The sequence below is a fragment of the Xyrauchen texanus genome, chromosome 12 (assembly GCF_025860055.1).
Source record: "Xyrauchen texanus isolate HMW12.3.18 chromosome 12, RBS_HiC_50CHRs, whole genome shotgun sequence".
In the NCBI taxonomy this organism is placed as follows: domain Eukaryota; kingdom Metazoa; phylum Chordata; class Actinopteri; order Cypriniformes; family Catostomidae; genus Xyrauchen; species Xyrauchen texanus.
Genome location: NC_068287.1, coordinates 45,949,378 through 45,976,200, shown reverse-complemented (window position 1 = coordinate 45,976,200; position 26,823 = coordinate 45,949,378). Strand labels below are relative to the sequence as shown.

Here is a 26,823-nt window from a genome sequence, read left to right as displayed (position 1 = left end):
CTTCACATTCATTCTCTTTCTCTGTCCCCCTGTGGTGGAATGAGCTTTCAACCACCTGCCATTCTGCTGAAACCATTTCAACATTCAAGAAAATGTTGAAAATGCATCTTTTCCATGAGCACTTAAATTTCCTAACAATAGCACTTACTATTTAAGAAATTAAAAATAATCCTTGTCTGTCTCTTCTGTGCTAGCTTCTGTACTATTCTAGCTACAATTAGAACTTGGCAGTGTGGTCCTGCAGGTATTGTTTACTTTATATGACAAAGTGCTTATGTTCCTTATTTGTAAGTCGCTTTGGATAAAAGGGTCTGCTTAATGACTAAATGTAAATGTAGTTTATCTGACTGTAGTTGTGTGTTTGTAGATTATCTAACTATTGATTTTTGTGTTTGTAGATTGTCTGATGGGTGTGTGTGTGTTTGTAGTTCCCTGTCTGTCACTCACTCGACATTGTGTCGATGTAGTGACACTAGGGGTTCGCTCTTGATAGCCCAATTCACCTTTGCTTTATTCAGAAAAGGCCAATGAAAATTGGCGAGTGGAATTTACACAGCGCGCTCCGCCCCGGACATATGGGTATAAAAGGAGATGGCATACACCACTCATTCAGGCTTGTTCTTTGGAGCCAAGCGCATGTGTGTTTTCATCCCGTCACTTCATCCTGTCACGTCTATTTGCTGCTGGAATTACGGCGCGTATCAGCGCTCACCCTCGTTCGGTAGGCGTGAGTCCACAGGGGTATAAAATGTATATTCAAAAGAGTATATTTTCTCTAAAAGAGCTCACATAAACGATTGGCAGCTTTTTAAAGATGTCCTTTCTCCTTTGTTCTACTGGGTGTGGCCATCATCTCTCCCCACCGGATGGCCAAGAAATCTGTCCCGAGTGCTTGGGTCACCAGCACGCTGAGGCAGCTTTTGTGGAGGGGGTCATGTTCTCACTGTGAGAACATGCCCATGTGAATTTTGCCCAACCGGACTTTGTTGTCAGACCTGATGCTCCTGGCAGTAGCCCCTCCCTGGCGCATTCCCCTGAGGCAGAACCTTCTCACTCAGGGGCAAATCATGCTCTGCCACCCATTTCCAGACCTCTGGAACCTCCATGTCTGGCTCCTGGACAGGACGCGGAAGACCTAGCAAACCTTCCGCAAGCGGTGATAGATACGATCACTCAGGCTAGAGCCCCCGCCACAAGGCGGCTGTACGCTCTGAAGTGGCATCTCTTCGCAAATTGGTGTTCTTCCCATGGGGAATATCCACAGAGATGCATGTCAGGTCTCTGTTGTCTTATCTCCTTTTATACCTGTATGTCCTGGGTGGAGAGCGGTATGCAAATTCCACTCACCAATTTTCATTGGCCTTTTCTGAAAAAAGAAAAGGTGATTGGGGCTCTCAAGAGCAAACCCCTAGTGTCACTACATTTACACTATGTCTAGTTCCCTCCATCAAGGAACAGAGGTTACATCAGTAACCAAGCCGATTATCTGACTGTCGTGTGTGTTTTTAGATTATCTGACTGTTAGTATGTGTTTGATTTTTCTGACCGTTGATGTATGTTTGTAGATTATATGACATTTGATGTTTGTGTTTGTAGATTATCTGACTGATGTCTGTGTGTTCGTAGATTATCTGACTGACGTCTGTGTGTTCGTAGATTATCTGGCTGTATGGTGACAGAGGCTGGCTGTTGTTCTGTTGCTTCAGCTCTTAGTTCAAACCCCTCACACCTAAGAGAGCTGGATCTGAGCTACAATCACCCAGGAGAATCAGGAGCCAAACTGCTCTCTAAGAGACTCAATGATCCAAACTGCACACTGGACAAACTGAAGTATGTTGAGCTGTAAAAACCCGTTTTTACAATTATGATTAATTCTCTTATTTGGAGTAATATTATTCTCATAGCTTGTTGACAATAATATTACACATATAGGTATAGCTTTGAAGCTAAATCTTTTAGAAATGGTTATGAGATTATTTATCAAAATATACCACAATTATGAACATTTGGATTGGTTAATAGATTTAACATGATGTAGCTGAATTAATATTACAATCAATGTATCTGTTCATCCAGCGAACACTCCGTATTGATCAAATATCCTTTCTGAGAATTGATCTCAGAAAGCACCTATCTGGAAAATTGGGATCAAGAAACTAAAACACAAAGCAAATTACAATTCTATCGGACTCTAAAATCAAAGTATGAATTGGAAGAGTATCTCCTGACTGTCAGAGATACAAAGCAGAGACAGATCCTGAGGAAGTACAGGCTCAGTGAGCACAGTCTCGCCATCGAGAGAGGCAGACAGTGAGAGAGAGAGACAGATCCTGAGCAAGTACAGGCTCAGTGAGCACAGTCTCGCCATCGAGAGAGGCAGACAGTGAGAGAGAGAGACAGATCCTGAGCAAGTACAGGCTCAGTGAGCACAGTCTCGCCATCGAGAGAGGCAGACAGTGAGAGAGGCAGACAGTGAGAGACAGATCCTGAGCAAGTACAGGCTCAGTGAGCACAGTCTGGCCATCGAGAGAAGCAGACACAGAAAAACATGGTTACCCAGAGAAGAAGGGGTGTGTGACAGAGGTGCACTTTCTCCTTCACTGCCCAAAATTTCAAGATACAAGGGACATTTATATAGATAAATTAACAAACAGCATAGACACATTTATAACCATGACAGAACAAGAATAAATTAATATAATACTTGGAGAGGGACACACAGCAGCACTGGCTGCAATATACGTTTTAACGTGTCCCAGCCTGAGAGACAGTGTGTGAATGTGTTATGTGTTTTACCCCCATGTGTCACCCCAATGTTCACCACAGTGACCCTCAGTTTATGAGTGTATATTAATCTATGTGTAAGTATATGTCAGTTCTCTTCAGCTATTTTAACACTGTGGTCTTCAGCAGTTCTGAACTTGTTTTTGTATTTATTTTTATATTTGTTAATTTGTTTGACTAAATTTAATTATAGATGTAGTTCTGTCTTTATACAGCCTCTGCTCTGGCAACATTGTTCGCTGTATACAGTCATGCCAATAAAGCTCATTTGAATTAGAGAGAGAGAGAGAGAGAGAATGATCTCTGTGTTCAGATAAAATCACTTTCAGCACTTTGAAGTTCATTTTCTATAACTGTACGGTTATGAAGTAGTTCAGGTTTGTTGATCTCATTACAGTTTCATATCAAAGATTCATACAGTCAATACACAAGAATCACAGAGTCGTGCAGTGTAGACATTGATCAAGCAAACAAATCAATATTCAAACTGTTTTAAGATCCATGGAAGATTACACAGCAATTACAATCACAACAATAAACGTATTCTGAGTCTCAGACTTTATATCCCACAATGCATTTCATCACAGATGTGTGAATTGTGTTTCAGGTGAACTGAATGTGATGTCATCATTTGTGTGTGTTTGTGTTTTTATAGTGTGGATCATGGAGGAGAGTTCAGGATTACAGCAGGACCACGCAAATGTAGGTCTACACACACACACACACTCACTCACTCACTCACTCACAGGCGCACACACACACACAGGTTTAGTGATTGTTGTGTTGTGTTTTTTTTCTCTTGTGTTTAGGGGTCTGTGATCTCACACTGGATTCAAACACTGTAAACACTGAACTCATTCTGTCTGAGGGGAACAGGAAGGTGACACGTGTGAGAGAGCGTCAGTCATATCCTGATCATCCAGAGAGATCTGATGTGCGTCCTCAGGTTTTGTGTAGAGAGATTCTGACTGGACGCTGTTACTGGGAGACTCAATGGAGTGGAGGTGTTGAAATATCAGTGTCATATAAAGAAATCAGCAGGAAAGGAAAGAGTCTTGACTGTCGTTTTGGATTCAATGTAAACTCCTGGAATCTGAGGTGCTTAAATGACAGATTCACTGTCTGTCACAATAATAAAAGCACTTACATACGTCCCCCTTCACATGACTGTGAGAGAGTAGGAGTGTATTTGGACTGTCCGGCCGGCACTCTGTCCTTCTACAGCGTCTCTGACACACACACACTCACACACTTACACACATTCATCACCACATTCACTCGACCCCTCTATGCTGGATTTAGAGTTTATCCTGATTCCTCAGTGAGTCTGTGTGAAACTGAACATCAGAGACACACACAACTGGATGAGTGAAATATACTCACTGTATCTCACATCAACACAAATCCAAACTCTTTCTACAAATAATTTACTACTCAGGGTTTCTGTGGGTCTTAAGTCTTATTTTCTGCAAATTAAGACATTAAAAGCTGAAATGAATGTGGTTACCATAGCAATGACGTAATGTGCTCTTTGTCATCCTGTCAGCGCAAGTACCAATAAAAATGAGTTTTTAACAATGAGCTGAAAGAAGCAGATTAATTTCTTGGTGCAACAGGTGAATATGTAAGTGAGTATTTTTCTGTCACTGTTAATGTTTATTTCCTCACGAGCACAAGATGAATCACACAAATGTCACATTCAGACAGATACACTGAACTTGCATCATCAGTCCAAAGTGAGTGCTTTCTTGTTTAGTACCTTCAATATTAGTGGATAAATCACAGATTGCATAAATTAAGTAATTCAATGAATGCATATTTCAAAAATATTTCATTGGCTTTACATAATGTGGAAACGGTGTACATAGTGCTTGTGTTATAAATTATATATATATATATATATATATACAGTATGTGTGTCCGCGGGTGTCCTCGGTCTTTTAAAATGGTAAATGCAATAATTTTCTGAATAAAGGCTTTAAATGCATTGAAGTTTTTTTAATGTGACAAATGTGATCATTTTTAGTTTTAAATGATAGTTTAAGTTCTCACAGTACAAGACAAACACTGTGTCTGCATTGCCAGCATTTTCCCTGTTTCAGTCATCTTTTATTTCTTGTGCTGTCTCAAAGACGAATATAATTTTAATTTATTTTAATCACTGATGTATCTGTAAAATGACATGACTGTGTCAGCTGGCTTGCAAAAATAAAATACACAAAATTATTTACTGTCCTCAAGTTGTCCCTCATTGTTTTTTCCCCATAGAATCTTAAAACAATCTTTTCTTCAAGAATCTGAACACTGGGGGGTCTGGGTATCTCAGCGAGTATTGATGCTGACTATCACAGCATGAGTCACTCCAGGGTGTGCTGAGTGACTCCAGCCAGGTCTCCTAAGCAACCAAATTGGCCCAATTGATAGGGAGGGAAGAGTCACATGGGGTAACCTCGTCGTGGTCGCTATAATGTGGTTCTCGTTGAGGCGCGTGGTGAGTTGTGCATGTATGACACGGAGAATAGCGTGAAGCCTCCACACACATTATGTCTCCGCGGTAACGCGTTCAACGAGCCACGTGATAAAATGTGCGGTTTGACATCTCAGACGTGGAAGCAACTGAGATTCGTCCTCCGCCACCCGGATTGAGGCGAGTCAATATGCACACTTGTGAACTTGTAAGGCAGAAATTGTATATGTGCCATAACCTGAATGAAGTGTCCCTGCCATGTCAATGGCAAACCTTTTCATCTCCCAAGATTATCCTGCTCCAAAGAGGGAAGATGGCCATGTCATTTTCTAAAGTTATGATATCCGGGCAGTGATGAGGATTTTCATCACATTCCTCCAGTGTCTCCTCTTCCAGAGAGGCCAATACCTCCTCAAAGATGTTTCGGAAGAGTTTAGAGTACGGAGAACCAACAATGATTGTTCTGGAAGTAACTTCATCAGTTTCCTAGTTTGCTGATTCTTCTGTAGTGTCTTGAAGAATGGGTTCTTGATTGATTACCTCTTGTAAGAATGTTACACTGCTTGACACATTTTCAGTAACACGCTTCACACGCAGAAGGGTCTGAAAATGTTCATGCATCATCGAGGGACAGCGTGTTTTGCTATCTGGCAAAGGCATATGCTGCACAGGCTTTTTTTCAGGCCTTTAGCGGTTGTCATTTTTTTAAATGCTGAAGTGACAGCTTTGATGACATGCACAGGACACAGATGACATACGCTCTTTGATTTGATCTCTGCTCACTTTTTGTGTTTATGGCAGATCACATGTACCCTTTCAAGGTATGTGAGCATTGATTCCTTGTGAAATGTCAGTAGTACCACTTGCATTATTGCCCAACTGTAGTCAGTCTCTTCACGGTGTATCAGTAGAGTGAAGTGTGTGGACAATTTGAGCAAAAACTACAGATTGATATTGGCGGGATTGAATGCTCTGTAGAAATCATTTCACTTACTGGTAATGGGGCTTTTCTGGCTTTTCCAGGTAAGGTGAGAGCATAATAAAGGATTCTACTTTTGTGTTTTTGAATCTTGAGATAACACTTCCTGTTGCATCCAAATACAAGGAGAGAGGTGATCGTTTTAATATATGTGTCAATATACTCATTCCTGTTTTAGGGTAGAGGTGATGATTGACTGTGTCTGTTGTGTCTCCAATAATATATTTTTACTAAAGACAATGTATTTAAGCTTTAAAAATGAATAAGCCTGTGTGTTCTTGAAAATGAACCAATCACCTGTCAGTAAAATAACATCTCTGACTAATCAAGTCACTCCTGTGTCTCATAAATCAGTTTACAAATATAATCCGAGAAATCCACAAAATTGGCCCTTCAAAATTGATACCATTAGGTGACATAACTCAAGAGGAAGTCGACAATGCAATTGAGACCCTCAACCAAAATAAAGCACCAGGCCCAGACTATGCAATGACAGCCTAAGTGCTAAAAGACGGAGGCGACTTTGTGGTAAGCCAACTACACATCATCTGTCAGTTGGTATACAAGCATCTTACGGCACCAAAACAATGGACATTAAGTCTGATTAACCAAATTCCAAAGAAAGGAAACTCACAACTTATGACCAACTATCGAGGAATCAGCTTGATGTCAATAGCAGCCAAAGTCTTCAATCAAGTGTTACTCAACCGCATACGAGACCCAATCGACAAACTGCTCCGAAACAACCAAGCAGGCTTCAGAACAGGTCGCAGTTGTGCTCAACAAATCCACATTTTTCGCAGAATCATGGAGGAAGCAAAAGCACAAGACATCCCAAAGTACATCACATTTATTGACTTCAAGAAAGCCTTTGACTCGATCGACCAAGAAATTATGTTTGCCATCTTGCGTCACTATGGAATACCAGAAATTGTAGGTGCAATCAGAGTCATGAACAATCAATCGACAAGTCAAGTGTACGTTGGAGGTGAGCTGTCAGAACCTTTCATCATCACAACAGGAGTCCTACAAGGAGACGTTCTAGCACCATTCCTCTTTATAATAGTCATAGATTATGTCTCCAAACAATCCACAGGTGACTTTGGTTACCTAACACACAAAGAAACATCTCTACCAAAAAGTCAATGACCCCAACGATCTTGCACAAAGAAAACAGAAACGCCTGAACGGAAGCTGAACGATCTTTCATTCGCGGACGACATTGCACTTTTTGAAAATGATAAAACTCGGGCACAACAACTCTATCAACAAGCAAAACACTGCCGCGGTGGGGCTTGAGATAAATGTAGAAAAGACCGTCCAAATTCAACTGAACGACAAATCCCAAACTCAAACACAACTCGTCATCGATGGAAACAAAATTTCGATTGTCGATGACAAATTTGGGGTCTTATATTGTATCAACCGAGAAAGATGTTGAGAATCGAATCTCCCTCACCTGGGTTGCCTTTACCAAACTCAAAACCATCCTGAGATCACCCAGACCGAAAGTGAAGTTTAAGCTGTGGCTTTTCAATGCAGCTTGCATATCTGTGCTGCTTTATGGATGCAAGTCTTGGGCGCTCACTGAGGCACTGGAGCACAAACTCGACATCTTCACCAGAAAGTGTTATCGGATCATGCTGGGCATCAATCAAGCTGAAGCTCATATGACTAATCAAGAACTTTACAAGAAAACTGGCCAAATTCCAATCAGTTCAACTATTAGATCGAGACAGCTGCAGTTTATTGGACACTGTCTACTAATGAACAAGTGCAAACTGGCAAAAATCTATGCCCTTTACAAGTCGGAAGTAACATCAAACCCACGTGGTAGACAGCGCTTGTCATATCGAGAAAAAGTGTACAAAGATCTTAAACACTTAGGCCTGGAATTGGAAAAAGAACATCTAATGCAAGAGGTCACCAGATTGGCAGAGGATAAAAAGTTGAGTATTGTCGTGCCTAACAAGCCCGCCCGATGATGATGATGACGACCCTTCATGATAAATGATTGATTTGAGAATCTAAATGTAGATTTTCAGCAGATAGTGTTGTATTTTATTTCAAATGTAATTACTTTTCATTTACCCTCTTTAGCCATAGCAAAAAATGTCTTTGCCTAATATATTATGTTTATATATTCAATCTAAAAATCAGCCAGTAAGAAGGATTAATATGATACCTGTAAAACATTATTTTTTAAATATTAAAAGCTAAAGTTTGCTTTGGAAAGGGGTGAATAATTCTGTGTGTTCTTGTTGTGGGCCAATATGAATTCACTTACACATTGATATACCAGCTGTTTTATATATTTGATCACATTAATAATTAGTTTGCAGCAGTTCACGTAACATTTCCTTCAGCATACACTATGTACTATATCAGGGCCCTTGGGGGTGGGGGTGAGGGAATACAGGGTGGTAACAAATATAAAACAATAGGGCGGCAGTGGCACAAAGTTATACAATATTGTACTTGTTATTATTAATGAATATTATACTATTGTAATTATTAATTATGTTTCCAGGTCAAACTGATCCAAACTGGTTTTAATACAATTTACCAAAACTCACACTATGAAAAATAGTGAATAGTAACCATTGCAAACAGCAAAACCATCAAAACAGTTTTACATTATGACAAAATTCAATAACATTACAAAAATATAACAAATATGAAAACATGACAAATCATACTGAAATTACCATATTTAATATTTTCTTGTTGTATTTAATATTTTCATTTGAACAAACTGTGAACATACTGTACAGTCATTACAACCAGTAATTAAAACTTTTAAAATCTCTTATAATGTTTGTGCTTTTGGAAATGGACCTTCACCATCCCTAATTATGCTTATTAATTGACATTTTAGGCTCTTTTGGAACACAGATGTCCTTTTTGCAAATGTAACAGCTGCAAGTGTAATTGTTTAATGAACATTATTTTAATTTGTTCATATCTCTGTGTACTTTCACACACGTGGTAGATGTGTGCGGGAATTCTGTGTTGTGACGACGGAACTTGAGGTAAAGTTTATAATTGTGTGCAAAACAATCCCGCACCCTGTTCAGGCCCTGTTATAGTACATACACATAGTATTACTTTAATTTAACATGAGTAGTTAGTACCTTGAACCCGATAACTTTGTCTCTTTTGATATTTGATGATAACTTGATGATGCTGTCTCGTCGTAATTTCTTCGTGGCTAAAGCGGCGCGTGACCAAGTAATCAGTGTAGCTCGCGGCCCCCTCTGTAGTGATGTGTCGTTCATGAACGATTCGTTCATTTTGAACGAATCTTTAATATGACTCGGGACTACCGAGTTGTCTCAGAGAGTGATTCGTTCATTTTGTGTTGACCGCGCATGCGCGCAACATCGCATAAGGTACATGAAGTCATAAATGATTAGTTCATCTTTCGCGAGCCTTCGGGTTCGGCCGGGTCCGAGTCTTTCGTTCTTCCTGTCAGTCCCATAGAGACTATGCTGTCAGTACCGGAAAGAGAAATGATTAGTTCGTCTCTTCGGTTTCGAGTCGTTCGTTCTTCAAGTCAGACTCACAAACCCATAGCACTATGCAGAGACAGAAATGATTAGTTCATCTTTCGAGTCTGAGTCCTTCGTTCTTTTGTCACGTGACAGCTGGTATCTCGCATCAAATAAAACATTAGATTCGTATTATTGACTGCGTCTGAATGTACATTGTTTTATATGTTGGGAATTAACATACAATTATCAAAATATATGTACAATAAACATCATCTGAAAAATAAAAAAGGTCCATCTTATTATTGTCCCTGTCCATCTCTTTTTTATTGTTAATATGTTTTTAGTTTTTATTATTATTATTGTTATTAGGATATATATATATATATATATATATATATATATATATATATATATATATATATATATATATATATATATATATATATATACATACACACACACGTTTATATATATATATATATATACACATACATACACACACACACACACACACACACACACACATACACAATGTGTGTTTGGTTCAAACAAGAGTTTAGCCAATGGTTGAGATGAATTGCAACTGTCACTCAAGGCTGTCACCAAGGGGATAGTGACCCTTTCACACCCATCCCCCATTGTTTTGCGCAAGGTGAGGAGCAGAGAAGAGACAGATCAGGACAATGTTGAGCTCTAGAAAAGGAGTGATGTTTGGACTCATTTTGTTGCAACTTCGGCCACTGAGGCAAAATGCAACATCTGCAAGAAAAATTTTTCTACTAAAGGAGGAAGCACTTCAAATTTGAGAAGACACTTGAAAAGCTCACATCCAACTGTGCTGTTAGCACAAGTTAGAACAGAGATTGAAGATGGTGGCCCTGCAGCAGCTGGAGCTGTGTCCACCACCAGCACCTCTTCTGCTGGATATTCAACTTCTTTGGCTGGCACCTCATCTGCAGAATCCAGTATACCAGCAGCACCTACCACCATCCAAGGAGCAGTTAGGTCAAGGAGGCCACAGCAGCAAACATCTATGAGTAGTTTCATAATGCGTCCAATGGATCCGTTAAAACAGAGCAAACTAGATGAGGCTCTGGTCAAAATGATTGCTTGTGACTTTCAGCCCTTTTCTATAGTGGAGGATAAGGGCTTTAAGGAATACTCACATCTTCTGGACCCATCATACAGCCTACCTAGCAGAAAAACTCTAACAAAAACTGTAATGCCTAGGCTGTTTGAGAAGTTAAGAGCTGACATCATGGACACAATCAAGAGAGCATCTGCTGTATGTCTTACAACAGACTGCTGGACCTCTGTGACCACCACAAGTTACATGGCTGTGACTTGCCATTTCATAGAGGACTTTCAGATGACCTCTTTTCTCCTGGACTGCTTTGTCTTGACAGACAGACACACTGCTGCTCACCTGGCAAGTGAGTTGACCAGGGTTACAAATGAATGGGGTGTGGTTGACAAAATTGTAGCCTGTGTCACAGACAATGCCAGCAACATTGTTTCAGCCCTGAAAGACCACCTCCACTGGGATCACGTACCTTGTTTTGCACATTTATTGAACCTCATTGTGAGAGCTGCACTGAAAGAGGTCCAAGCAATATTGCAAAAGGTCAAGACAACTGTTGAGTTCTTCCATAGAAGCACAGTTGCTTCAGATAAGCTGAAGGCCACGCAAAAACAGATGGGTCAAGAGCAGCTGCGCTTAAAACAGGATGTGGCCACAAGGTGGAATTCAACATTTTATATGTTAAAAAGATTTATTGAAATCAAAGAGCCAATCATCTCCACCCTGGCTCTCACTAATGCATCTCTGCCAACCTTGTCGCCTGATGAATGGGAAATCTGCAGAGAAATCGTGGATATTATTCATCCATTTGAGGAGGTCACTACAGAAGTGAGTGCAGAAAAGTAAGTATTTTTTAAATTTAAATTTTTTGATTATCATTCATATAAAAAAACACATTTTAAACTCTATATTTCTTAATCATGCATGTATTTCTATGTGTAATATTGATTTTGGCTTTGTTATATGTACAGTATGTAAACAATTGTACATTTTTTTGTAGGTTTGTGACTGCCTCCAAAATAATTTTGATGACCAGAGGTCTTCGGAGGATTGTTGCCCGGAATCAAAGGGAATCCATCCAGATTTGAAGCTGTTAAAAAACTAGTGGACACCCTAATGTCAGAAATGACTAAAAGGTTTGGCAGAGTGGAGCTCATTGAGAAGCTTGCTGATGCAACTTGCTTGGATCCAAGGTTCAAAAAGCAAGCCTTTGTCAACCACCAGGCAGCAGAAGAGACTGTGAAGAGGGTTACAACAGCTGCAGCAGCTATTAACCCAACTCAGAGTGAAGAGGAGAATCCTCCAGATTCTGGTGTGACTTCCAGTGCAGGGGCCATGTTTTGGGAAGACTTTGATGAGAGGGTAGCAAGCTTGAGGCCTTCTGCTACCTCTTCAACTACATCAGATGCTATGGTTGAGATGCGGGCCTACCTTGCGGAACCACTCTTACCCCGTACATCAGACCCTCTGGCATGGTGGAGGAGATGTTCACCTGTTTATAAAAGCCTTTGTGAGGTCATGAAGGCTAGACTTTGCATTGTGGCCACATCTGTACCATCTGAAAGAGTATTTTCTAAGACTGGGCAGATTATCTCAGACAGAAGAAACAGGCTCAGCCCAGCCAAGGTCCGGGAGCTTGTTTTTTGAATGCAAACATGCCTTAAAGCAGGCCCTAAATATATAGCCACAGTGTGTTTTAAAATTATTTCTTTTTTATTTATTTGAAAAGCCTGGCTTGTTGTGCAATATTGTGTTAGGCTTTATATTGTGATTTAAGTTATATGGTTATGCTCTGTGGCTTTATAGTGTCCTTTTCATTCTTATTTATTTTTTATTTATTTTTATTTAATTCCTTTTGGATAGTTATCCAATTTTTTTAAAGCATTGTTGGCAAAAAATAAACAAACAATAAACATCCAGTCAATATAGTGTGTACAGTGTTGTAATAAGCTATGTTACAAAGGTGTAGGTTTCATAGGTTTATTAAATAACTGCATATTTAAGTTATATACTGTGACTTTTCACAAAACAACTCGTAGACTTTTTAGGTGATTTTTTATGGACTAAAAAACATAGTGAATGGAAAAATGCATGAATACTACATTCTACATTACTACATTCAATGTTATAGAAAAGAATCTTCATGACAGAAATTCACAAATACATATGAAAAAAGATACAATTTGAGACCAGAAACGTAACATGTAACTGTAAAAGTAAAAATCAAATAAAAAAACTAACTACAACATGTTTGTAAGAATGATGTGAATTATGAACTAGGTTAAGTATTTAATAGGGCTGTCACGTGACAAAAGAACGAAGGACTCAGACTCGAAAGATGAACTAATCATTTCTGTCTCTGCATAGTGCTGTGCTATGGGTTTGTGAGTCTGACTTGAAGAACGAACGACTCGAACCGAAGAGACGAACTAATCATTTCTCTTTCCGGTACTGACAGCATAGTCTCTATGGGACTGACAGGAAGAACGAAAGACTCGGACCCGGCCGAACCCAAACCCGAAGACTCGAGAGTCGAGACTTGAACTAATCATTTATCTTTCCGGATCCGGACCGGTATGCTGCATGTGCATGCAGTCAGTGAGTGCATTGGCTGCTGTGTCACACCACACGGCCCACACACAGACACTGACGAGTCGACATCGACAACTAAGTATTTTTAACGCTTTGAAGTTCGAACCCGATGACACAAGAGGCGGAGAAAAAGGAGGTGAGGTGAACTAACTGCAATAGCTTAAACTTAAGACCCAATTAATAAATTAACATTTCGGTTTCTTATAAATTGGCTTTGGCTGCATTACCCTATAGTTTATTTTTATTTATTTATTTCAAATTGAATCAACATTTTCGTAAGTAGACTACTTGATGTTTTGGGCTATTTAACATGACATTTAATTATATTCTGCTGAAATGAACGAAATGAACGAAATGACTCGAAAAAAGATTCGTTCATTTTGCTGAACGAGACTCAAAGATCCGAGTCAGTAAAATGATCCGAACTTCCCACTACTACCCCTCTGGTGGTGAAAATAATCACTACATCATTGCTCAGGTACTCCGCGGGCTATGTTGATCGGACTTTTCCGTGTATTTGCGACATTTCTGGGGACGTCTTGTCACCTTAGTGTAAATCATATTTTAAGTCTTCATGATTTCTCTTGAGCAGTGTAAATTTTATATGTTTTATATTTAACAATTTTATTTATTTATTACAGTTTTGCACCGTCTCGGTGATGTTACTCGTCTCGCGTTCTCTCACGTGATTTGTTGTGTGCCGCAAACGTCACTCATTCATGTGCACAAGCGCGTAATCTAATTTTAAAGTTCCCTATCGAGAGGTCTCTCCTATTGCGTAAGTAGCTTACGCTATGGGAAAACTCAGTTTCTCGAGAAATATTGAAGTCTTTATGTAAAACGCATTGCAGCTGCACAGCAGACAGCAATGAGCGAGGCAGCTCGGTCATTGGCTGTGCTGCAGCAACTTGCTCGAACCAATGACGGGCGACTCTGAACGCGCGACCAATGGCGCGCGCTACGGCCAGCGCTCAGAGCCCGCCAAGATGGGCGTGGCTTAGGGCTATATATTAGGCGCCCCGTCATGAGAGTTCTTTAGATTTAATCTCCTTCAGCAAAGACCTTCTCTTCGCTGGATCCTCCGGATTGTTGGAGTCTTTCGCCCGCCGTCGAAAAGCCTACAGCAGGACCACTAAGAGGACGCCGGCGCCTTCAGCCGCCTTCGAAGCCTTCTGCTACGCCATCCGGCGCGCATCGCTATATCCTTTTACTGCAAGCGCTCGCCTCTGCGACGATTTTTTGATTAAGTAAAAGAGCAATTTTCAAGGCGTTGTTGCAAATGCCTTCAGCCTGCGCCTCGTGCAGAGGCCCTCTTCCTGACGGGGATCGTCACATCATTTGCACTCGCTGCCTGGGACCGGACCACGCAGAAGCTGCTCTCATTCAGGGCGGATGCCCCGAATGTGACTCCCTGGGCCTCGCCGAGCTGCGCGCTCGCTTTGCCGCTTCCGCCGCAAACGAGCCTGCTTCCACCGTGCTGCCGCCCCCTCCGTTCGAGCCGCGCAAGAAAAAGCGCCACTCACAGAGGCTGTCAGAGCACGTAGACTTCAGTGACGTCACGCCGGCCCAGTCCCCGCGTGCTTCACCGCTACCAGAGATCTCCCCGCCGCCAGTCCATTTCACGAAGGCGGACCAGCACCCCTCCTACAGAGCGGTGGGTCTCGTCTCGTTCGGCGCGTCAGGGGACGACGGTGAAAAGGATGACAGCCTTTCCATTGACGCTGCATCCGACGACTGGCCGGGCTCGGCCTTCGACCCCGCGCCGTCGACATTAGCGGACACGAGCACGGGCACCAGCATGGACTCAGAGATCGTCCGCATCCTGTCTAAAACGGTAAGAGAGTTCACTGAACGCTTCACTGAAGCTCGGAAGGATTCGCAGGCTATGCGTCACTTCCTGCCCAAGCGCTCCAGCTCGTCACAGAGACGCCAGAGACCGCCTCAGCAGCAGCAGTGAGCCAGGGTGGCGCCTCCCGTCTCCAAAACGTGTAAAACATTACCCAGTCCCCTTACAGGCGGCTGGAAATGTCTGTACAGCAGTCAATGGGCCAGTCACAGAACTCGCTCACCTGCAATCAAACGCCGTTTTAACGGCAACACACAGAAATCACATTTTCTGCCTGTGTCACTAAGGGGTCACGTGTCCACACTAAAGTGCGCATTCCCACATATCAATACTGTCCAAACAGTGCCAAATACTTCCCCAGCTCGAGCTGGATGCCCCATAAATGTAGATCGTGTGCCTATTGTCATGTATGCACCACTACACACAAGCACTGTTCCCACAGTTATACACACTTCCCCAGTAAAAGCGGAAAATACTATAAAGGTAGCGAGCGTGCCTGCTGTGATGCATGCACCCCTACACACAAACACTGTATGCATGGCCAAAAACCCCACCGCGAGCGGGAGGCTTTATGAAAGTGGCGCGCGTGCCTACTACAGTATATGCACCCCCACCCATAAGCACTGCCCATACAGTTCCAGACAGTTCTCTAGCTCATGCCACGAGCATCACAGATGCGACGCACGAGCTAAGAAACTCCCGCTAAGAGCGGGAAGCTTTATGAAAGTGGCGCGTGCCTATTACAATGTATGCACCCCCACCCGTAAACACTGTCTATATAGTTTTCAAACATTTCTCCAGCTCATGCTGCGAGCATTACGGAGATAGCACGCGTGCCTGTGATTTCACACGCACCCCTGCACTCGGCACTCAACACAGCTGCTCAGCTGCCAGCGCCTCTGAGAGCTGTAAGCTCAGTGTTAGCACATTTTCTGCCTGTGTCACTAAGGGGTCACGTGTCCACACTAAAGTGCGCATTCCCACATATCAATACTGTCCAAACAGTGCCGAATACTTCCCCAGCTCAGCTGGACGCTCCATAAATGTAGATCGTGTGCCTATTGTCATGTATGCACCACTACACACAAGCACTGTTCCCACAGTTATAAACACTTCCCCAGTAAAAGCGGGAAATACTATAAAAGTAGCGCGCGTGCCTGCTGCCATGCATGCACCCCTACACACAAACACTGTATGCATAGCCAAAAAACCCCCGCCGCGAGCGGAAGACTTTATGAAAGTGGCGCGCGTGCCTACTACAGTATATGTCCCCACCCATAAGCGCTGCCCATACAGTTTCAAACAGTTCTCTGTCTCATGCCGCAAACATCACAGATGTGATGCGCGAGCCAAGAGACTCCCCGCTAAGAGCGGGAAGCTTTATGAATGTGGCGCACGTGCCTATTACGATGTATGCACCCCCACCCCAAAACTCTGTCCATACAGTTTCAAGCATTTCTCCGACTCATGTTGCAAGCATTTCGGAGATAGCGCGCGTGCCTGTACTCTCACACGCACCCCTGCACTCGGCACTCAACACGGCTGCTCAGCGTGAACCTGCGCCTCTGAGAGCTGTAAACTCAGTGTTAGCACAAGGCAATTTGCCGGTGGGGCCCATACGTCACTGCGACACGCCCCAGCCAGCATTCAGCCCATATCTGTGCGAGCAAAAGCCTGGGAAAAAATTCCCGACATGCCGAAATGGGTTTTGAACATAATAAAACACGGTTACTCACTTCAATTCGCTCGCAGACCACCCCGATTTTCAGCGGTGGTCGAGACGAAAGTGAGGAAAGATGTGTCACATGTTCTACGCACCGAGGTGCTCAAACTGATAGAGAAGGGCGCTATAGAAACTGTTCCTCCCTCTATGAGCGAGGGGGTTTTTACAGCCGCTATTTTCTCGTCCCGAAAAAGGATGGTGGCCTCCGCCCCATCCTAGATCTCAGACATCTGAACAAAGCTTTAATGATTCGCTCGTTCAGAATGTTAACAACCAAACAGATCCAACCAAAGTTCGCCCCGGGGATTGGTTTCTATCAGTCGATTTGAAAGACGCTTACTTTCACATTCCGATAGCGCCTCATCACAGGCCTTTTCTGAGATTCGCTTTCGAGGGACAGTCATACCAGTACACAGTACTACCATTCGGTCTATCATTGGCCCCCCGTACATTCACGCAAATGTATGGACGCGGCACTTTCCCCTGAGACAGCGGGAGTGCGAATACTGAATTACCTCGACGATTGGCTAATCATAGCACAATCAGAGGGTCAGTTAACGACGCACAGATCTTGGATTATCAGCCATCTAGAATGCCTGGGTCTGAGAATCAATTTTGCAAAGAGCGTGCTATCCCCCAGCCAGAATATCTCTTTTCTGGGAATAGTGCTAGACTCAGTGCAGATGACAGCGCCTCTCATCAGAGCGCACGCTCTCTATTCGACGCCTTGCAACATCATTCAGAACGGTAGCGCTCCGTCAAACGATTTCAAAGAATGCTCGGTCTCATGGCCTCGGCATCAGCTGTACTCCAGCTAGGATTGTTGCACATGCGTCCTCTCCAGCGCTGGCTCAAGAGCCGTGTCCCCACTCACGCGTGGCGCTCGGGCCACTTTTTGATCAGAGCGAATCACGGCTGTATAAAAGCCCTGACGCCCTGGAAAGCCGTCAACTGGTATCAAACCGGCGTGAGTCTGGGCGTAAATACGCGGAGAAAAATGATCATCCAAAATAGGATGGGGGGCCCTTTACGAGGGCAGGCCTGTCTCCGGCTTTTGGTCAAACCCGGAAAAGCGCCTACATATAAACTGTCTGGAAATGAAAGCGGTCGCCTTGGCTCTCAGAGCCCTGCTTCCGTACCTGAAAAACGAACACGTCCTGGTCCGAACGGACAACATGACGGTAGTTTCGTATATAAATCGCCAGGGTGGACTCAGGTCGAGCTCCCTGCACTCTATGGCCAGGGAGCTCATCTTATGGTCACAGCACCACCTGCGCTCGCTGAGAGCAGCGCATGTGCCAGGCACCCTGAACCAGGGAGCGGACATGCTGTCCAGAGACAAGGTTCTCCCAGGAGAATTTTCTCTCCACCCCCTGACGGTTCAGTGGTTATGGCAAACCTTTGGCGAGGCAGAGGTCGACCTCTTCGCCTCCAGGGAAAATGCGCACTGCCCCCTTTTCTTCTCAAAGAGCACGGACGCGCTCGCCCAAGTCTGGCCGAGCCGCCCCTTGTATGCTTTTCCCCCGATCGCGATGCTACCTCAGGTCATCAGTCGGATCAGGGAAGTGAAATGTGTAGTGCTCCTGGTAGCCCCACTCTGGAAAAACCAGACGTGGTTTCCAGAACTGATGCAGATGATGCAATCTGCCCCATGGCCGATTCCGTTGAGGCTAGACCTCCTCAGGCAGGCCAACGGGATGATTCTTCATCCCCGCCCGATCTGTGGGCCCTCCATGCATGGCCCCTCAACGGGTTCCCGAGAACCTCCCCAGAGGAGTTTTGAGAACCATCACTGAGGCGCTGAGCGCCTCACGAGGTGCTTATATGCCCAAAAGTGGAAAGTGTTCAGTGACTGGTGTGATACCAAGAACTTGAACCCCAAATCGTGCGAAATACCAAGTGTACTCGCCTTTTTTGCAAGAGCTGCTGGAGGCGGGCCGCACACCCTCCACGCTCAAAGTCTATGTGGCTGCCATAGCGGCGTCACACAATCCTGATAAAGGACGTTCATTAGGGAAAACGACCTAATCATTCGTTTCCTAAGAGGCGCTAGGAGGATGAACCCTCCTCGCCCCCTCGGTGCCGATCTGGGACCTGGCCACGGTCCTGGACGCACTCAAGAGTGCCCGTTCGAACCTCTCCGAACCGTGCACCTTAAACAGCTCTCGCTCAAAACTGCGCTCTTGCTGGCGCTCGCCTCAGTCAAGAGAGTGGGCTGACCTGCACGCGCTGTCATCAAGCTGCTTGCCTGGAATTTGGACCTAACGACTGCAGAGTTGTCCTTAGGCCAAAGCACGGGTATATTCCTAAAGTGCTCTCCACACCCTTCAGAGTACAGGTGATATCTCTGGCAGCCTATCGTCCCCAGCAGACTAAAGCGACGCTAATTTACTCTGCCCGGTCAGGGCGCTCAGAGTATATTTGGAACGTTCTGCCCTGTTCAGACAGACGGAACAATTATTCGTATGCTTTGGCGGCCGCACTAAAGGTCTCGCAGTTTCAAAGCAAAGAATATCGCGCTGGATAGTGGATGCTATAGCGCTGGCTTATGAAGCCAAGGGCCTTCAATGCCCCTTAGGCGTCAGAGCTCACTCTACGAGGAGCATGGCCTCCTCGTGGGCGTGGTCGAGTGGGATACCCATTGAAGATATTTGTGCGGCGGCAGGCTGGGCCTCACCTTCGACATTTATCAGGTTTTATAACCTACAGGTCCCCTCATTGCATTCCAACATTCTATCAGCCTGACTATAGAATGGACTGGAGTATGTATATGCTGAGCATTATCTCCTCCCTTATAGGTCCGTCTCTGACTGACCTAAAGGATTTTTATGCATATCAGTACATAGAAAACTCAGTACATAAGATATGTGCTTGTGTTTGTACTATGAGCGCCCCACCATGGACCACCTTGGAAGGCTCTATACTATCCCATTATGTAGCTCGCCGTTGGCCGGCTCGTGGAATAATCACTTTGCTTTAAGGCTCAGGCATCTGCCTCTGGCTTTATAGAGCGAAGTCAGCACGCACGGCATTTTGCATGGTGTTCCCATAGCGTAAGCTACTTACGCAATAGGAGAGACCTCTCGATAGGGAACGACTCGGTTACTAACGTAACCTCGGTTCCCTGAGAGGAGGGAACGAGTATTGCGTAAGCTGCCGTGCTAGTGCTTGGTCAGTTCGCTTCAGTCGATTGAACCTAAAGAACTCTCATGACGGGGCGCCTAATATATAGCCCTAAGCCACGCCCATCTTGTAAATTGTACAACAGTATTTGGCAGAATGAAAGGTCACAACAACATCAAAGCTTATAAGAAACGGAGCACACGGGATAAAACACAATACTTAATTAAATAAAAAAAAAGAGAAATGGTTAAGGGGCTTCGGTTAATTTTTAGGCGTCAATGAAATTAATCAGTCTTTTTGCGGTTTTCTTCTCCACAAACAAGAGATTTGTGGTAAAATGCAAATTATTTTGTGAAGACAGTAAATAGAGGCTGTGTTTTAATACATTTACGTTTGTGGGTGAAACATTTATCCAAGAAAATTGAAGTATTTCATAGAATTTTGTAGTTTTTGTTCTTCAATCTCTAGTGAAAGTGGAGGGAGACTGGAGATGAGGCTCCAGACAATCACACATGTCACACCAGAACGTGTTACTGTAAGAGCAGAAGATAAACAAGTGATCCGTGCTCTCTATGTCCTCATCACACAATGTACATATATTTTGATCAAAATGTAATCTTCGTACAAGCCGAAGATTCATATTCATATCATTAAATACTTTTGGGGGTAAAGGTAATTTTAAGAAATCTGTACGTAGTTTGATTGAAGATAAAACAAAGTTTGGGCTATATTGCATTGGATATAAAGTAAGAGTAAAGAGACCACAGAACACTTTGTTCTGTAAAGTCTTACTGGAGAACTGGTGACCAGCAATCATCAATGAAGGAAGATGGGGGGGCTGAACATATGAGGAAGAGCATTTTATGCCATCAAAAAGAAAGCAGATGGGATGCTTTGGACAACCTGATCATAGTTTTTACAGTTGCACTGAAATTACATTTTGTACCAAGTTTTTCAAAGAAAAAAAAATGTCCATAATTGTCTAGTAAATGTGTGACAGACCAAATGTTGTTTTCCATCCGATCCTTGAAATATAAGGTCTAAAACAAATGAATCTGCAATTCCAGATGGGAACATCATGGGGTGTAAAATGATGTTTGTACAGTAGTTTCCAATACAGCAGTGCTTGTGAATGGAGTGCAGACAGTTTTATAGGTAGTTTTGAACATCAAAGTCACAGTGTAAAAGGAAATCAATACCTCCAATCCTTCTAAACAACTCCCCGGGAACACAATACCAAGAGCTGTTACTGTTTACTAGAAAGGATGTTAACCATTTAGTCTTTAAGCTTCCATTTATACAGTCAAAGTCAATGACTTGTAGCCCACCATCTTCATAGTCTTTCACTATAGTCGCTTTTTTCAAATAATGAGGTTTTCTTTTCCAAATATAATCCTAGTTTAATTTATTGATGGTTAAATAGATGCAGCCAATAAGAGAAAGATCTCTATTTAACATCTGTCTAATCTTGATTTACATTCATCCATTTTGTTCCATACATTTAAGGTTTCACTTAATTTAGTATCTTTTGTTATATGTACACAAGTATTTGACAGTAGTTTTAATAGGGATGCCATATGCAGCATCAAGATGGCAGTCATGTATAATTAATAACTCACTTTTTCAAGTTCAATTGTAAACCAGATGCTTTTGAGAATGAGGCAATAATTTCAATGGCCTTTGGGACCTGCTCAACATATTTTAGAAACAAGGTTGTGTCCTCAGCCAGCTGACTTATAAATATTTGGCTATCAAAGACATTTAAGCGTTCAATATCAGAATCTTTGATGAGGATTGACAGAATTTCAGCTGTGATTATGAAGAGTGAGGGTGAAATGGGGCAGCCTTGTTTTATGCCCCTGTTGATAGTGAAGCGAGGGGTAGTGCCACCTGAGAGAGATATTGAGCTGTTAGTGTCATTATAAAAACATTTTATAATGTTCCTAAATTTCTCCCCAAAGCCTTGAAAATATAAGAGTGTTTGACCGTATCAAAGGCCTTATACAAATCTAAAAAGAGAATAATGCCGTCATCATTTATATGCTCATTATATTTAAGTAATCAAGGACAATGCGGATATTATTGTGTATTGATCTACCTCTCATAAATCCTGATTGAGTGTCACTTATTATTTGAGAGAGACCCTCTTTTAGTCGATTTGTTTTTAAATATTTGTGTTAACACTGAAATTACATAGAGTAAATATTTTGGAGGAAATGATGGCACACTTTAAAGATGAAAACATTATCATCACCTGTCCCCTGACTTTCACTTTCATTGATGAGATGGGGGCTGATGCCCAATGTGTATCCAGAGATGCCTACTCTGCCTTCTGGACAACAGTTTTTGATATTGCTGATGAGGGGGAAGATATGAGGGATCCTTTGCTGTCACCAAAGTGGCAAGAAGAAGAGTGGAAGACCATGGGCAGAATTCTGGCCAAAGGTTTCAAAGATCTGCAATGTTGTGTTTGTATTTAAAGAAAGTTATTTTTAATAGTTTTGTTTAAACATTTCTGGACCAAGTTACTATGATGTTTAGATCCATATTCGAATCATCAGATAATGAGCGTCTTCCTCTACGGAAGCTCTATGGCCGTGTTACCATGACACCGTGTCACGCGAAAAGATTTGAAACTTTTTAAAACGTCTCACGAGACACGTATTCTGTTGTATTTGTTGCGCTGTGTCGCTTTTTAAACGTACACGAACACTTTCAGTCTTAACTGGCCATGGACAACATTTTATCTGACCTGTTAGTCGCGATCTTAACATAATTCAAATGTTATTTGATCATGATTTATTTATTTATTATCTTGAGATAAAAGCCATTGTTCCTTTCACACGGCACTTCATTGTAAATAACAATGTATGTATGTATTATTTATGTGTTTTGTTTATGGTTATTTTAAAGATTTATATTATATTAAATTCTTCTAATAGCACTTTGCACTTGGATCCAATCTTTATACGTCCCGTAACAAAATTATAGATGATTCCTCACCTCTCACAAGGTTTAATAGATCTTGGTGTGAATCAAACCCGTATTCAAAACTATTCTGGGTTTAAACCTGATGCTTCTAGCAAGTCCCGAATTGATTTTTGGTTCATTTCTCATCGATTTTTGCTTTATCAGTCCACCTCTCGCATATCTGCAGCTCCCCTTACAGACCATTGATCAACTGAATTGATGATCAATTAAAAAGATAAACCTTTCTGTAATAAAGGATATTAGAAGTTTAACTCTGGTCTTCTGGAAAAAGAAGCGGTGGAAGAAACTGTTTCAGATATTATTAGAGATTATAGTTTGGGTTCCTGGGAGGGTAAATGGGAATTCTTTAAATACAAACTTCGTCAACGATCTATTTCTTACAGTAAACAACTAAATATATGTTATCTTTTAGAAGAGATCTCTCATTAAAGAAATAAATGAATGTTCAAATGAAGTTTGACAGAGAATGACACATCACGATTATTATCTCTGTAATCACAGTCATAATTTATATGAGAAAAGTCAGAGGGGCAAACATTAGATCAAGAGATAAATGATGGAAAAGGGGAAAATCTGCTTATTTTTGTAGGTTAGAGAAAAAGCGTCAGTAAAAAACACAATTAAAACTTGAATCATTAATGGTGTCGAATGTTCTGATGCTAAATTAATAACAAAAGAAATCGCCATCTTTTATCAGAACCTGTACTCGTCCTCTTCATTCATTTTACATCCGAATTCCCTTTTTGAAGAAATTGGTGAATTTGTCCCTCAAATAGATGAACAATTTAAAATGAAGTGATGCAGAGTTAACAATTGAAGATCTTGATTCTGTCACGTGTTTGTCATCAGATAAATCACCTGGTCCAGATGGATTTACGTCACATTTATATCGTCATTTTTGGAGTTTATTAAGGGAATTTCTTTTTGCGACTTTTCAGGAAATATCTAATAATTCGGTTGTACCTCAATGAGACAAGATTAATCACACTTATTCCCAAACCGGGGAAGGACCCTAGACTGTTGGACAATTTACGACCTGTTACTTTGTTAAATAATGAGCAGAGCCGGCCCAAGGCATAAGCGAACTAAGCGGCTGCACCTTTTTTTTTTTTTTTTTTTTTGTGATTATACTGTCAATGGACAATGGTAATTATACAAAACGCAATATTAAATGCAATATTATGTTAACGGGCTGCAGGATGCAAGCACATTCAGACAGCAATGTCACAAAAAAGGACATATCCTCTGGTGCAAAGAAAAGGAAAAAGAAGAAAACAGAGGAAGAGAAAAACAGCACGATAAAGGTATGTTAAGTAGCTAGGCTGTTACGAGCTAACGTTAGCTGGCTAGTTAGTTAACATAGTCTTTGTAGCATATCTGCTTTTTTAGGTAAGTTTGATTAAACATCAGTAAATAGCCTTGACATCTTAATATATTATAGTACAACATATTACTTAGCAAGTTTAGATTAAAGTTTTTGTCTTCTGTGTAAAAATAACTTTCCTGTGTATATATTTTTGTAATAAAAATAAGCTTCTGTTGCATAAACTTTGTACTGATAACAGCTTAACATTATTTACATTAGTCTACCATTTTGGGGTCTTTGCTATTATATTCCAATATCATTATGCCTCAGTTAGCAAGTTATAGATTAAGAGTTGTTGTTTAGGTGTACTATGGCTTGCTGCTGTGCATAATAATTTGTGTTGAGAAAATAACATATTTTGTCAAATATTCTGTCAAATATGAACTCTTATGAAACTTCCCTAGGAGCACTGTTGAAATATTTTGGACGTGGGGCACAACCAACGCCACCTGCCCCAAGTGCCAGTGCTACAGCTGATGATGATTTTTCAACAATCCCAGATCATTATATTTATATGGATAAACCATGCCTTTGTTTTTGACAGACAGTTGCATTACCTTTTAATATGACATCTAACATAGCTAGCTTTTATTATTATTTTCATCTTTCATCAGGTCCATCCTCTGCATGCGAGGAGCACTTCCCAGCACGTGCATCCACTGATGTGGTCATCTGACTCTGAAAGGACTGATCTGGTAAGCAGAGGGCCACTGCCTATAAAGGAAAACTTCACATTCCCTGAAAAACCTGATGGCCGAAGCTTCCACTACACCTACAGAAAGTTCATTAATGGGGAAAAAATGTAAGTGGAGCCGCTCACTTATTCAAAAAGAAATGATACTGTCTACAGCTTCTGCTGCAAATTGTTCTCTAGGAAGTACACAAAACTGGTAACAGAGGATCAACAGGATTGGGTAAATATAGGTGTGCTACTGTTACATTTAAAACTGTAGAAGGGTAAAATCATGCCAGGCAGACATTGATATGTTGTAAGCAATAACATCTACAACTAATAAAATTGATAAGGGGTGTGTTAGATTTATAGTGTGCGAATAATCAAGCATTGACAATATTCAATCATATTGGCGGCACCGAGGGGCCCCCAAATCAAATTCTGCTTAGGGCCCCATAAAGGCTTGGGCCGGCCCTGATAATGAGTATAAACTGTTAACCCATATATATAACAATCACTTGAGACTTGATTTATCTAAAGTTATTGGGGAGACACAAACTGGATTTATTAGAGGCCGATCTAAACATAATAATATTCGACTGATTTTAGACTTGCTAGAGTAAAACAAAGAAATAGAAGATTATTTTATTTTTACATTTCTATAAAGCGATTGATCATTCTTTTATTTTTACATGTTTACACATTTATGGGTTTGGTGAAAATGTTGGTAAGATTATTCAGTTGTTCTACACAGATATAGCTCAGATTTGACATCAAAAGAGGGTTAAACAAGACTGTCCCATCTCAGCTCATTATTTATTATGGCTACAGAGATGTTGGTCATCCTTATAAAACATTCAAATATTGAAAGACTAAATGTGTTTGGACATCAAATTGTGATTAGTCCATTGACGGACGACACAACTTTATTTTTAAAAGCTCTTGATCAGATTCTCAAAGCAATTGAAATAATTAATTATTTTCCACATTTTCAGGTTTAAAACATAATATTGATAAATGTGAAATTATCACAATACATGAATGCTCCGTTGAAATTGCATATAATATCCCAGTCAAATCCAATGTGGAATATTTATGCACATTTCCAAGAATGAAGCTGTCAAGGAGAAACTAAATATCTGGAATAGAAGGAATGAATGCAACGGTGGACTTGATGTATGGATGCAAAGGGATTTATCTATTTTTGGAAGGATTTATTGAACTAACATGAGAGTCTTGCAGGTGTATTTACCTGCATCTGGTCTCTATTTCCAATAGAGCAATTAAGACCATTAATCAAATTAATGTTCATTTTATATGGGAAAAGCGTGTACATTACATTAAGAGAGCACAACTTACACAAGATGATGAGAATGGTGGATTACAAGCCTTTGATTTTCAGTGTATAAATGGCATGTTGAAGATTAAATGGTTTATAACTAGTGAAAATTGTTTTTGGTTTTGCATTCCCAAAGGTATATTTAGGAGATTGGGTGGAATTGATTTCCTATTAAAATGTGACTTTATTATTTCAAAACTTCCAGTCAAATGATCTTTTCACTGAGAGATTTTGCTCTATTGGAGTTATTATATAATCACAACTTTACCCCACATAGGACCCCATTTGGAAAAACAGATGTGTTTATCCAGATATAAGTCTCTATGTATTATTGATTATTGAAGAGGGAATCTGGCCTGTAGTTC

The 26,823-nt window shown here is 41.5% G+C and overlaps 2 protein-coding genes across 9 annotated transcripts in view; both read left to right on the top strand.

The window, feature by feature from the left end:
• The window catches only part of LOC127652414 (NACHT, LRR and PYD domains-containing protein 3-like), a 252,794-nt gene extending 247,787 nt beyond the window's left edge, over positions 1–5,007 (top strand). Inside the window, 2 exon segments of the mRNA XM_052138536.1 lie at positions 3,440–3,486; positions 3,594–5,007. Coding sequence (XP_051994496.1) covers positions 3,440–3,486; positions 3,594–4,156 — 610 coding nt within the window. The 3' untranslated portion in view covers positions 4,157–5,007.
• LOC127652423 (protein NLRC3-like) overlaps positions 1–26,823 on the top strand; it is a 170,897-nt gene that overhangs the window by 92,760 nt on the left and 51,314 nt on the right. The gene's annotated exons all lie outside the window — the stretch shown is intronic.